Source organism: Ceratotherium simum, chromosome 17 (genome assembly GCF_057802395.1).
Source record: "Ceratotherium simum simum isolate JZ-2026a chromosome 17, ASM5780239v1, whole genome shotgun sequence".
In the NCBI taxonomy this organism is placed as follows: domain Eukaryota; kingdom Metazoa; phylum Chordata; class Mammalia; order Perissodactyla; family Rhinocerotidae; genus Ceratotherium; species Ceratotherium simum.
In genome coordinates this window covers 28,056,142-28,070,799 of record NC_141916.1, presented here as the reverse complement: position 1 = coordinate 28,070,799, position 14,658 = coordinate 28,056,142, and the positions used below count along the sequence as shown (strand labels likewise).

The 14,658-nt window shown below is 38.3% G+C and overlaps 1 protein-coding gene across 1 annotated transcript in view; it reads right to left on the bottom strand.

Annotated features, from left to right (window-relative positions):
- The window catches only part of SLC2A13 (solute carrier family 2 member 13), a 339,913-nt gene that overhangs the window by 6,123 nt on the left and 319,132 nt on the right, over positions 1 to 14,658 (bottom strand). Inside the window, exons 8-9 of the mRNA XM_004441151.3 lie at positions 5,158 to 5,279; positions 4,882 to 5,034 (exon numbers count right to left, since the gene is read on the bottom strand). Coding sequence (XP_004441208.1) covers positions 4,882 to 5,034; positions 5,158 to 5,279 — 275 coding nt within the window. The remainder of the gene's footprint in view (positions 1 to 4,881; positions 5,035 to 5,157; positions 5,280 to 14,658) is intronic.

Here is a 14,658-nt window from a genome sequence, read left to right as displayed (position 1 = left end):
CAACTTTGACTTTTCTCTTACTCTCCCACCCAATATCCAATCTGTCAGTCTAGTTGGATCTACCTTCAAATATAATCTGAAGATGACCACTTCTTACCATTCCACTGATATCTCTGGTCTAATAGCCATCCTCTCTCATCTGCACTATTGCCATAGTCTCCTAACTAGTCTCCTTGTTCCTTCTCTTGTATCCCTATAGTCCATTTTTTTTTTTTGTCTATACCACTTATCACCATCTGACATACTATAAAGCTTACTGATTTGTTTTGTTTCCCTCCATTAGAATGGAAGCTCCATGAAGTCAGAGAATTTTGTTTTGCTGTAAGACTATGCATGTCAATGCAGCACAACCACAAAGACATAAATACTACCTGGCTGTGTTTTCTAAGTGTCAATACAGCAAGCCTAGAAGGATGAGATAGATATATGAGAATGTGACTTGTGTGTATTCTTACATATTTCCAAAATGGCCTTTCCTTTATAATCTAATTCCCAATTTAAACATAAGAACCTATGCTTTCACTTTTAATGATGGGAAACAACTAACTGTAATGGAGTCCCTGCCTAATTTTAGGCCTTCAGTCCAGACCATCCTATATATGAGATGGGGGAAGGAGGATGACAAACTAATGTGACAAAAGGCTGGAGAAAGGATATCAGATTGGGAGTTGGAAGATCTGGGTTTAAGTCTTGCTATGTGACTTCTAGATAGTCATTTAACCTCTTCTCTGGGCCTCAGTTTCCTCATTAAGTAAAATAAGATGGTTTCTCGGCTCCAATTTAAGTTTATGATTTAAGTTTATAATTCTATAAATTTTACAACCCAAATCAGGAGCAGGTATTGGAGAAATGGCTATGAGATGCTTGAGAGGGAGATCTGCTCTTCTCTTTCAGTAGAAGTCGTCTCAAGGGCAGAGTCAATGGCTTGTTTGTCTTTGGTTTCCCTAGTACAGAGCCTGAACCATTGGAGGAGGGTCTAGAGAATGAATGTGCTCTTGTTGACTGCCAGATGTAATACGTTGGGTAACAGATCTGAAAAGGGCTAAACTAGACAACATAAAGACATTTGAAAGTCAAGCTTTAAGCTGACATAAGGATAGCAATTAAAGAACTGAATAACATTTCTCAGTTCTGCTGAATCATTACAGGATAGGAAAGACATTATTAAGACTACTTTCTTAAAGACATACCTCCAAGTAACCATTTCAGGAATATACACAGAAACATTTCTTGGGAAGGCTCAAGGAAAACTACAGAGGAAAAATGCTACTGAATTGGCCACCCAAAAGAATTTGCTCAGTGGAATGAGGAACCATGAGAAAATAGAAGGGAAACAGAGGTAAATTATGGGATATTAGAAAAAAATATGAAAGGGTTGACTAAATCAAGACATAGTTTGTTAGATTAAGTCATGAGAAGCCATACAACTCTTGAGCTAGACTTGTATAAGTCACATTATCTTTAATAAAAATACAACTCTATTTACAAATATAGAGCTCCTTTATTTCATTTGTTTGGTTCACATTAAATACTTACCACAACATATATATTTTTTTGTCTTATACTTGGTAAATAATCAGAAAATAATACTAGGTCATCTGGGATGCATGGCTGAGTGTTACAGTGAAAGGAAGACTCTGAGAGTGTGGGTCTGAAAGTCACAAAGCAACCCAGGCTGAATCCTTGGGCTGTTTCTTAAATTCTGTTGACCTTAGTTTCCTGATCTATCTAATGGGGAAAATAATTCCTGCCTTGCCAAACTGTGAAGAATAGAAATAATGTATCTTACATGCCTATTAGAATTTTGGATATTAGTTGCTCAAAAAAGTGATAGCATTATTAAATTCTACTAAATGACTAGGGAAGAAGAGTTGCTATTAGAGATAGAATAGAACAAGATTAGTATGACTAATAAATTGGGAATGTTTTCATCCGAAAGGTGATACTGAGAAGCTAGTTCTTGGTGAATGTGGGAATTTTGAGAAAAACTGAAAGGAGATGAAGTCCTGTGTTCTGATTACAGATAAGCAAAATTGTGGAGGTAAGAACAGAAATGGAATCTTTAGCATAGAGGAACAAAGAAAGGATGGTAATTATGATGATGAGAATACAGAAAAAAAAAGTGCAGCTGGTAAAACATTTTAGACTAAACCAGGCTGCCAAACTCCAAAATCTGTAACAGAGCAAATCTAGTTTGGCTTTATAAACTATAATATTGAGGAAATATTCATTGCAATTCACAATTTAGGAAGAGTGACATGATTAGAAGAAACAAATCAAATCTGTTAGTGCTAAATTCCTACAGTTAAAAACAATTAGATGGATTAGGAAGATCCCTAAAGGCCATACAGCTTCTTGCTTGTGACCCAGATTCCCAAAGCCAAATAACATCTAGGAAATTCTATTAAAATACAAGATCCTTTTATAAAATCTGAGGAATCTAAAGCAGACAAATGCCAAAAGTGGGCTTCACTGGTGAGACCTGTGGTTAAGCCACCGAGGTGTGGGCAGGCCCGAGAGGCTGTGACCTGCTCCATGTAACGGGCAGGTCAATTATGTACTCACTCTCTTAATTAGTCCCCCTTGGAATGAAAATGAAAAAAATATCTGTAACGAGTCTGTCAGGATTATTAAACAGTGCAGATATTCCTCAGCTTTATTCTGAAGGAAATAAATCTTATCTTATTAGAGTCCTACATTAAGTTTCAGATTAAAACAAATATTCAATTGAATTATACAAAGTGAGGACTCAAAGACCATGTTTGATTGAATTTCAGTACCTCAACACAGGAACTTTGATATAATGCTCTCCAAGGGATCTATTTAGTCACACATGCTATACATAAAATGGCATACTGTTGACAGTTGAATGATAATTTTTAGTAATAAACATTACTGAATGGAGTCCAAGGCAGACCTGTCTAAGCAGGATAGTTTAGAAAGGAATCAAAATTTGAGGTCTTATGAAACAATAAAAAAGGAAATAAAAAGACATGGCTATTTCTAGAGAAATACATCATTATGGTGTATATTCATAAATTATGAATATAAACATATACCTTACATAAATCAATAACATGTAGATTAAAATGTAGATCAAAAAACAGGGAAAAAACTAACCTGAACTGAAATATTGTTCCAGTACTAGCAAGCAGTAGACCTAATGGACCGACCAGTGCTCTGATATGATAGAAAGCTTGGCTTAATGCAAAGTAAAAAACTTCTTCTAACTGGATATTTTTGAAAGAAGCCTGGCTATGCCCTATTTAGATTTTACTTCTGTTGCCTCATGTTTTTCTGGCAGTATAAATTCAAGAAAGAGGAGCTTTGCTATCAAAAGTTTTACCAAGTAGACTTTTATTATTTGGTGTATGACTTTCTATAAAAAATGCTTTCTCAGGATGTTAGTCTATATTTAGGTCTTCAAATATTTAAGCGTTCTCAAGAATCAGCCAATACGGGTAAATATTTATTGTGCTCATATTTATGGTGTCAGGAAGATAAATTTTATGAATTTATGTAAAAATTTTAATTGCCAAATGGGATAAAGCTGAATATACTAAATATATATCCAGTTTAAAATGCCAGTGCATTTCCTTTCCAAGAAAATAAATAAGTATTTCTAAATGTTCTAAATGGTGATTAGGAGAGAGAAGAGTTTTATAAGGATAACAAAAGCATTAGATAAATAGTATTAAATAAAAGTAAATACCAATTCAGCATGTTCAGAAGAGAGGAGGAATAAATTTTTATAATGTTTCCTATATTGATCACTCATCTACAAAATTCATCTGTGTATTTATTCATTTGATAAACGCTTTGAGTGCTTAACAAGTGAACTGGATACCCTGGAAGGCACTGGGAATATAACAGTGAACAAGGCGTAGTACTGGCCTGAGCTCAAGGGATTTATGGTCCAGTAGTGAGGGGAGAGGGGCTGACTGACAAATAAACCTGTTCCTGCAAAAAGGAATTATCAGTGCCGAGAGCATGGAGTGAGGTGAGGTGAGTGATGGGGGTGGGGATCAGAGAATGGTCTAAACAGTAGGCATTCCATATACACCATAGAGGCTTAGGGAATTAGAATGAAAATCTCATATTTCATCATTTAGAATCCAATCACAATCTATAAACTTTTACAGACAATGAAGAAATCATCTTGCTAAAAAGACAGACATTTCGTTTTAGTAAAAATGGACTTGACTTGAAGTAGCTTCCCAAAGTTTTTTCCTAACTCAGCCACTTCCCAATATTGTTTTCTTTGAGTTATGGTCTCCACACACTTTCACTTGAATACTTCTGTCACGTTTACAGTTTTGGCAGTGATGAGTGCTGGTCTCAGTGGACATTGAAATGCACATGCCTTGGCCTGAACCACATAGATGATACAGTGGAATGCATAACTCACAGCATGACATTTGGGGGAGCTACGTTCACCCCCTACTCTGATTCTGTTCTTGGACGTGATTCCATTACTGTCATGGGACATCTTCAAGCATTAGCCCTAGACTTCTTGCCTACCTCTTTCTACCATCTCTGTTGTTTATGTTTCTTCATTAAACTAAAAGCCCTGCTGTGAAGATTTCCAACTGGGGAGATAGATAGCTGGGAGATGTTTGGGTTGGGAGAGTGGGTGGGTGGGTGAATGCTATAAAGCACTGAAGGACAAGAAGCAATGCTGCTCAGAAAGGGAGAATTCCTCTTATCTTTTCCCAGGTACATTTCCAAGGACTTGGGGGGAACAAGAAAGTCACATAGAGATATTTATAACAACAAAAATAAAATATAACCATCTAGTCTTTAATCACAAATGACAGCACATCTGAGAATAGAGTAGGAAAAATAAAAATGAAACTACAGTTGGAAAAAATATTCTCTTACCATAGTATGTAAGATATTCTGCTGTGTGTAAAAATGTCAGTGAAACCAGAACATTGAAAATCCAATTTATTCCAGATGAACATGCATTTCCTGTACTTCTTGCCCAAAGGGGATATATTTCAGAATTCACAGTCCAAGGCATTGGTCCCATTCCTGAGAAATGCAAAATTAAAAATTTCAGTAAAGTAGTACGTAAGGAATTTAAAAAAGAGTATCTTGTCTCCTCTAAAAAGAGACAATAATAACACAACAATAAGAACAAAGCGTTTGGTTTACCAGGTGCGAAGAAAACAAGATATAAAATAAGGCCCAGAAGTGCAGTCCAGGAGTATGGAGTAGGGCAGAAATTGTAAGCCCAAAATACTTCTTCTGTTTTGAATTTGGTTTCATTTTCACACCTGAAAAATAATGCAATATAAATATTAACTTAGTGTTTAGGGTGTAGTTGCAGAAATTCAATGTGATCATCTAGGATGTATTTGGAAATTCCTTAATGTCATTAAGGAAAAGGGTCCAAGATGTTTTTCTTGAAAAAAAAGTTAAGATTTAAATATACAGTATTAGATATGCAAGCTCACACAAAACTTTTTAGAGCTGAAAATAATTCAAGAGCAACACAAAGAAATACATTGTGCATACAACTCAATAGCAAAAAAACAAACAATCTGATTAAAAAATGGGCAGAGGATCTGAATAGATATTCCCAAAGAAGACATACAGATGGCCAGCAGGTACATGAAAAGGCACTCAACATCATTAATCACCAGGGAAATGCAAATCAAATCTGCAATGAGATATCACCTCACACCTGTTAGAATGGCTATTATCAAAAAGACAAGATAATAAATGTTGGCAAGGATGTGGAGAAAAGGGAACCCTTGTGCACTGTTGTGGGGAATGTAAATTAGTTCAGCCTCTATGGAAAACAGAATGGAGGTTCCTCAAAAAATTAAAAATAGAACTACCATATGATCCAGCAATTCCACTTCTAAATATCTAGCCAAAGAAAACAAAAACACTAACTTGAAAAGATATCTACACTCCTATGTTCATTGCAGCATTATTTACAATAGCCAAGACATGGAAGCAACCTAACTGTCCATCAGTGGATGAATGAATAAAGAAAAATGTGGTGTATACACACACACACCCACACCCACATATATATATATAAAATGGAATATTATTGAGCCATAAAAAAGGAAATCTTGCCATTTGCAGCAACGTGGATGGACCTTGAGGGCATTATGCTACGTGAAATGTCAGGCAAAGACAAGTACTGTATGATCTCACTTATATGTGCAATCTTGTTTAAAACAACAACAAAACAAGCTTATAGATACAGAGCACAGATTGTTCCTTGCCAGGGGTGGGGGTGGGTGAAATGGGTCAAAAGGTACAAACTTCCAGTTATAAAAGAAATAAGTCCTGGGGATGTAACATACAGCATGGTGACTATAGTTTATAATACTGTATTGCATTTTTGAAAGTTGCTAAGAGTAAATCTTGAAAGTTTTCATCACAAAAAATTTGTAACTATATGGTGACAAATCAGACATGATTTCCAGTTAATTCTTGAAAGCTGCAGAAACACTGAGAGTCAGTATGTTGTGGTAGAAAGACTGGATTTTGCAGTCAGGACAAAATTCAAATTCCAGAACCAGATTTTTTTTTTCATCTGTAAAATGGGGATAATGCCTTACAAGTAATGTTAAGGATTAGAAGGGTCACCTGTAAAGGAGTGATAGAGTACATGAGAGCAGGGAACAATGCTTATATCTGATTCCAGCTAACCCTTTCCCTTCCTGCTGTGTGTCCTTGCTTACTTCTCTATCAGTCACTCCCTGATGACTCTGCCTCCCAGTTCTCTGGTGGAGCAAAGTCTCCTATGGTCTTAGATTGATTCTCAAGTTGAACTTCCAATTCTTTACCTTAATTGAAGTCTGAATTGCACCTGAAGATACAATGAGCCTCAAAAACATTCTTATCCCTTGTTATTTTTAGACTATTGTTCTGCGTCCATCAAACCTCTATTTTTAAACCTTGACATCCCAGCCCTATCCTTATTGCTGCGTTGATGACCTCCATCATAACACCCCACCTGTCTTGATGATATGGGTGCCTAGTCAGTCATCATCTCCATCCCCTCTCATCCTTTGCCACGTTCATTTATTTTTACTTCTAGACCGTCTAATACCTTGGCTTCATAGCTCTTATTTAACCTCTGACACTGCAGAGAGGGCACTTTATAATTTGCTTGATTTGGAACTATTTTACTTTAAGGTTTCAAACATAGAGCATTCCTTTTCTGATTATAAGCAGTTCATTTCCTCATTTCTGATAATTTGCTCCACACCCAAATCACAATGTTTAGATTCTAAACTTCTCTCAGTATTCATTCACCTCATTGCTCACCTTAGTCCATTCAATCCATCTTTATGGCCTCTAGAATCCATCTTTCTTTCCTCCATGCTTATCTGGCATTCTCACCATTTCAGTTCCTAACCCTGTGCAGCACCATTAACTTCCTTCAATAACCACTTTTCAGAAGCTGGGCAAAATTATGACACCATGCTGTTGGGTTCTATTAAAAGTTCATGCTATTTCTTCTCAGTTGGGTCCCTAATTATGCTTCTTTATTTTTATCCTTTATTGTCTCCTCTACTGAATTCTCTGCTTATTTCAGAGTAGGCATTAAATAAACTTTTGTCAACTGTTGCCTCAATTAATTAAAATATTTCTTACTATTCTCTAGTTGTGAAATCTTTCCGTCTGCTTTCTAGGTGCTAAGAACTTGCCTCCTCCTTTAAGAAAACTGAGCATTCTCAATTTGAACACCCTCATTTTTTCTCTACTGAACCTCTACTTTTCAATATTTTCTTTCAGCTCTTCTCCTCCAATGGCAACACGTCCCTTGCCCTTTCTAAGGACTGCCCTTCCAATCAGTGGTACTGCATCTCATTCTCCTTCTGTCTCCTCTGGGGTTATGTTCCATCAGTAGTCTATTCTCTTTCTGCCATCTTTAGTTTCTTCCTACCTGAGCCTTCCCTTCTGTTTACAACACACAAGATTGCTCCTACTCACATATTCAACCCCTCTCATATTACTACTACTGGCTCGTCCACAATTACAAAGAAGTTTATACTCGTGAGCTCTACATCCTCACTACCTACTTTTTCCTTCACAGCCCAGCTCCCCCACCCACCCAGATGCCAGCTGACTCTTACCCAGGCTCTGTTTTCCTGAATCTGCTCACCCAAACGTCATCAATGACCTCCTAATCCCAAAATTCATTCATCTTGCCTTAATTTTGAGGCTTGGATTACTCTGTGGTGGTTGATATTGCTGACAACTCTCCTTCCTTCTCTTTCCCCTTCGCTTTTATATCTACATCTCCATCTTATCTCACTGACGTATATGTCTTCATTGCTTTTTTAAATGTCTCTTCCTCCCCTCAACCTCTAGATAGAGGTGTTCTCTAAGGTTTTATTTCAAGGCTTATATCCTCTCTCTTAATCATCTCATCTAATTTTAGGGCTTTTTAATCACCCCATGGATGCTCCCTGATGGGTTTTTCTAGGCTTGACCTTTTTCTCAAGCTCCATTGATGGAATTTAGTATCTGCTGTACATCCATATCTGAGTATCCTGCGATGGCCTCAGATACAGTATGTCTTCTCCAGGAGGCAGAATGGGGCTGTTCTGAGTTCAAATCATGACTCTATCACTTATTAGCTGTGCTCGTTCATTATAATGAGCACTTTTTATGTGTCAGACATTAGTGATAGAGCTGTGAACAAAATAACCACCTTTTGCATTTGTGGAAACCAGAGTTTAGTGGGCACAGGTGCAGTCCTGGGGAAAAGGGAGAAAGGACCATTATCACAGGCTGTTGGGAACTCAAATGTGATAATGCACACTGAGTGCTTAGCATACTGCCTGGCATGTAGTGTATGCACAGTAAGTATTACTTTAATAGTGCTTCTCATGACATTTCTATTTTAGTTAACACCACCATTCCCTGAGTTGAAATGGATTAAAATCTTGGAGTTATCGTCCATATTTTCTCATCTCTCTCTCTTTAAATCTTCTATATACTTTTAAGTCCAAGTAAAGAAGAGTGGCTAAGACCATAAGCTCTGAGACTGACATTCTACGTTCAAATCTAGGTTGGGATACCCAGATTTGAAGCTAGGATGTATGTGATCTAGGCACTTAACTTTCCAAAGCCTGTGACCTCATCTGTGAAATAAGGATTTTCCTGGCACCTACCTCAAAGAGAGATTTTGAGGCTTACATGAGATAATGTATGCAAAGAACGTCACATGGTATGGCCAAGAAATCATATTTCCTGGACATAATTTCTTGAATCTGGCTCTTCCTATTTGCATAAACAGCACCCTAATTCAGACGCTGAGTGTTGTTTGTCTCATCACCTGCATCTGGCTCTGTGGCAGACTCTAGAGTTGCCCCTCTATAATCTGTGTTACCTGATGTTCGTGCTCTTGTATAGCCCTCTCCCCTTGAGTGTGGGAGTGCCCTGTGACTTACTTCTAACCAACAGAATATGGCAAAAGTGACAGGACATATATGATTAAGTAAGATTACAGTGCTGTTTAGCTGAAGTCTCTTACACCCTTGCTGGCTTTGAGAAAGCAAGCTGCCACCTTGTGGGATGCCAATGTAGGAATGCTCATGGAAAGAACTGAGAGAAGTCTTTAGGAGCTGAGGGTAGCCTTTGGTTGACAGCTAGCAAGAAACTGAAGTACCTGATATAAAAGTTAACTGAATTCTGCTAACAAAAGCTAATCCTAGGGCCAGCCCCGTGGCTTAGCGGTTTAAGTGCTCGCGCTCCGCTACTGGCGGCCCGGGTTTGGATCCCGGGCGCGCCACCGACGCACAGCTTCTCCGGCCATGCTGAGGCCGCGTCCCACATACAGCAACTAGAAGGATGTGCAGCTATGACATACAACTATCTACTGGGGCTTTGGGGGAAAAATAAATAAATAAAAATTAAAAAAAAAAAAAGCTAATCCTTCCCTAGTTGAGCCTCAGATGAAAGCACAGCCCCAGTCAACACTCTGATTGTAGCCTTCTGAGACCCTAAGCAGAAGACCCAGCTAAGGGTGCCTGAACTCCTGACCCACAGAAACTGTGATATTATAAATGTGTGTTGTTTTAAGCTGCTGAATTTGTGGTAATATTGTTATGCAGCAATAGAAAATGAATACAGTATTCTAATTATTTTTCCTTCTTCTAGCATTCCTTTCTTCAAACTACTGCCCCACCAAGTTGAGCTCTAGAGCGTTACTCTTTCTACCCACCTCACTGCTCAAAAACCTTCATCCCCCTTATCCCAGCTGCCTGTGATACAGGGCCTGCAAACTTTGGCTGCCGCCTACCTTATCCTGTATAAAATCCTTTTCTCCAACTAGACTAGACTACTTATTTTTTGAACCTACTTTCCAGACCCAGCATCTTCTACTCATGCCATTTCCTCTAACTGAAGGCAAACTCGCACTCCTGATCTCCACTGTCAAAATCTACCTCAGCCCTCCAGGCTAATACAAATGCCACCCATTCACCTGTCTGAAATATTCTCGCTCTCCTCTCAATGCTTTTCATTTTCCTCATTTGGATCGTTATCACATAGTGTTCTGTATTATTCTGTCTGAATATACTCCCTCTTCTACTGCCCTGGGCTCTCATCCCAGGCAGCACAGAGCAAGGGTTAAGGGTACAAGAGTCTAGAGTCAGGCTGCATGATTGTGTATGTCGGTTCTGCCACTTACCAGCTGTGTAACTTTGGGCAAGTTACTTAACCTCTTTGTACCTTGGTTTTCTAATCTGTAAAATAAGAGTTCCTAATAGACTTGTTACAAAGATTAAATAAAGTGATAACTGCTCGGCACAAAGAAAGCAATTTATTTAAGTGTTTGCCAAAAGAATAGTCATTTTTGTATCCCCCCCTTTTTAAAAATCTCAACTTCTAGTCCATAATAGTACTCTCTATAGAGACAAATGGTCATTCAGTGATGAATGAAGCCTTTACATTTACATTTGTTTATGTGAGTAGAAAACAGCATTAGAAATCCCCTGATAGTGATCCTTTACCTTCATTTCCCACCAATCAAATAGTCTTTTGAGTTATGAAGATCTTAAAATGAGGAAATAAGAAAAGGAGGGGGGAGAGAGGGGAAAAGGAGAGGGAGAAGGAGAGAGAGGAAGAGAGGGAAAAAAAGACAGACAGGCAGGCTCCTGGGGAGCGGAATGCTTACAAATAATCAAATCACTAAAATTCACTGAAAAATTCTATTTGCTATTTTCATTCATTATTATCAAAGTTCCTTGCATGATCTCTTGCTGAAACAATGGAGAGTAGCTTATTTTTGGGTAGGGTCTGTGCTTGCTCTGATGTACCTTTTCACCATCAGGATACGCACGTTTGTATGCATAAAAGGCTGAGTAACTCCTTGTCCTCGTGCTGATTTTGGGAAGGCACTGCAGCACTGACTTGGCAGAGTTACTCAGTCAGCAATACGTAGCCAGCTAATGACTAAGAAAGTGACATCACACCTGACCTTCACAATATAAACACTAGTAATCTCAACTAAAAAATAAAAATGTATATTCCAAATGTTATTGCAAAATACCCTCATGTTTTCCTGGGTTAGTGAATGCTGGTGGAAGAACATAATGCTCCAGAGAAAGAACAAAAATACTTTGACATCAGTGTGTGGGTTGGGATTAGAAAAAGTCATGCCCTCTGATGGGGCACCTTCTCACTGCATCCCGGAGCAAAAACAGAAAATGACTAGAATAATGGGAGCTGCTTGGAGGCTGCTGCAGTGGACAAAGCAGCAGAATTGTAGGCAGGCAGGCGAAATATGTCTCATTTTGGCAGAGTGAGAGATCTTAGTCTTTACCAGCAGACTGACTAGCTTAACACCTGATATGCAGACCAAATAAATGATCAGTTCCCTGTTCCAGCCATGGAAGCCACAGTGCTGCCTTTAATAACGTATCTAGAAATTTACAGTTCTCTTTGAAGGTGGAACAATTCTCCCTTGCCTACTCAACACCCACCCCAAAACCAGTTCATATGTGGAGCTATTTCTGCCTATTTTTTGTGTTACCTCTCTATCAGATATCTGAAGAGTTTTAAACTAAAGAAATAACCAAAGGAACTAAGTGATGCAACTGCTCTTGCCACAATTAACCATAAGTAATTTATTCTTTGCTTCCTACACAGCACATGCTTTTTGTATTGCTCCTTTATTCACTATGATAAAATTATTTAACTACTTCATGTTTAACTACTTCATGTTCATAAATGGGAGATGGGAGAAAATACACAAAAATTCTAATTTTATCTATCCAATTCTAATCATTGAGAAACCTACAGAACTTGGCCCCCTTCCCAAAAGAGTTTATAAAAGATCTAGGATTTTGGAGAAGGGAAGGGAGGGCTTACCACGGTTTGTGTGACACATCTCCCATTCTTCTACTGGGTTTACTGCACATGCTTTACTTGCCAGTTCATTACTGAGAAGTGTGAGTGAAGAACAATTTCATCTCCAGTTCCTGATGCAGGACTCTGCTTTCTTTGAACAAGATCATTAAGCTATCACCTCAAAATGAAATGGATACCCTTAAGAGTTAACTTGAATAGTTCTCTTTCTATAGAAATTTATGATCTGATTACACAGTTATAGTCTGAGTGTGGTGGTGGAGAGGTACCTAGAAAAGGATAGAGTGTCTCCCCAGGAAAGGACACCTTCACTCTTGTCTGAGGAGAAATAAACATAATGCCAACCAATCAGAGCACCAGGATGCTATAAATTTACAAGCAACCCAAGCCGTCAGCAATTTCAACTTTTGGGCATCCCATCAAAGCAACCAGGAAAAGTTACTGCTACCACCTTGACTCATTACTACTCTCACACGTTAATTACTGTTCACTAGCATAATTCCTATATAATAATCTAACATGAAATAAACTTATGTCAAGGATGGCAACATAGCATTTAAACTCTAACATGTCTGTAGTTGAATAATTTTGGAAAAGTATGGCTCCCTAGCTTGCAGTGTGCAGACCATGTTGAAGATCTTGGCCTTGGATGATTTTCTACTGTCTAGCCTTTTGTCCCCGTTTTTACATTTCACAATTTTCCTGCAGAGGACTGTCACATAAAGGCAAGTTGAAAAAAATCATCTAGGGGGCTGGCCCGGTGGTATAGTGGTTAAGTTCGTGTGCTCTGCTTCGGGGGCCCAGGGTTCACGGGTTCAGATCCTAGGCATGGACCTACACACCACTCAGCAAGCCATGCTCTGGCACCGTCCCACATACAAAAAATAGGGGAGCATTGGCACAGGTGTTAGCTCAGCGACAGTCTTCCTCGGGTAAAAAAAAAAAAAAAAAAAAAGGAAGATTGGCAACAGTTGTTAGCTGAGGGACAATCTTTCTCACCAAAAAAAAATCATCTATTATCTTTTGTTAATCACTATTATTTTCCGGTAAAAAGAAAACCTTTAGAATTATTAAGACAGTTAAATCATAGATATGGGTAAATTTCAAAAGCATTAGAAATTTGGAGCTAAAAGCCATTTTTAAAAATGAATTAATAAAGTTTTATTTACATAAAAATCACTGTATCTAAACCATTTACCAATATGTTGGCTAACTTATTATATACCCTAAATATGGGAAATAGATGGACAGAATGTGAGTGGGCAAGCAAATGAAAATAATAATAAAGTGTAGAAGGTACAGTGACACTGGTATAGTTTCTAATTATGATAAGAATTTAAATTGGTATAATTTCCTCTTGGAATGAAATCTGGCAATTTGTATATATACCCAAATATTCATGACCCAAAGTCTCATTTCTAAAATTTATCCTTAGGAAATCATCTAAATGGAAAAATATTTGCTGAAAGATATACTTCCACTGTACATTTATCACAAGCTTAACATAGATAAATAGAAACAATAAAGATATACTATAATGGAGGGTAGTTAAGTCAATTAAGGTACAACTGAATAGAATATAGCAGCCATTAAAATAGTAATTATAAAGTAATTTATAATTACTACTGGGTCAAACCCAAAGGTTGGTCTGGGTTTGAAGACTGGTCAGGGGGCCGGCCCGGTGGCGCAAGTGGTTAAGTGCGCGCGCTCCGCTGCGGCGGCCCGGGGTTCGCTGGTTCGGATCCCGGGCGCGCACTGACGCACTGCTTGGTAAGCCATGCTGTGGCGGCGTCCCATATAAAGTGGAGGAAGATAGGCACAGATGTTAGCCCAGGGCCGTCTTCCTCAGCAAAAAAAAAAAAGAGGAGGATTGGCGGATGTTAGCTCAGGGCTGATCTCCTCACAAAAAAAAAAAAAAAAAAGAAGACTGGTCAGAATGTCTTAGATTTAACCTAGGTTACTTTCATTTTTGGTACCAAACTGGCAAACAGTACAATGGATGTATGCACAATCAAGGACACAAGTAATTGGACAAGTAGTGGTTCCCTGTGGCCCCTCTGGTTCCTCCCAGACTTGTCCCTGAAGTTATGTAGTCAATGTAGAGTGAAGAATCTGCCAGATCAGAGGAGCCCTGAACTCTGGCTTGGGGAGAGTCCACATTAGCATTCAAGGTTCAACCCCATTTCTGTGTAAGAAAAATTTTATGCTGTATTACTTTATAAGAAAATACCTCATCATCCTTTTTCCTACTGCATCATCACACCTACAGCAAGCCTGGTCATGGTCTACTTCATGAAGATTACCTGG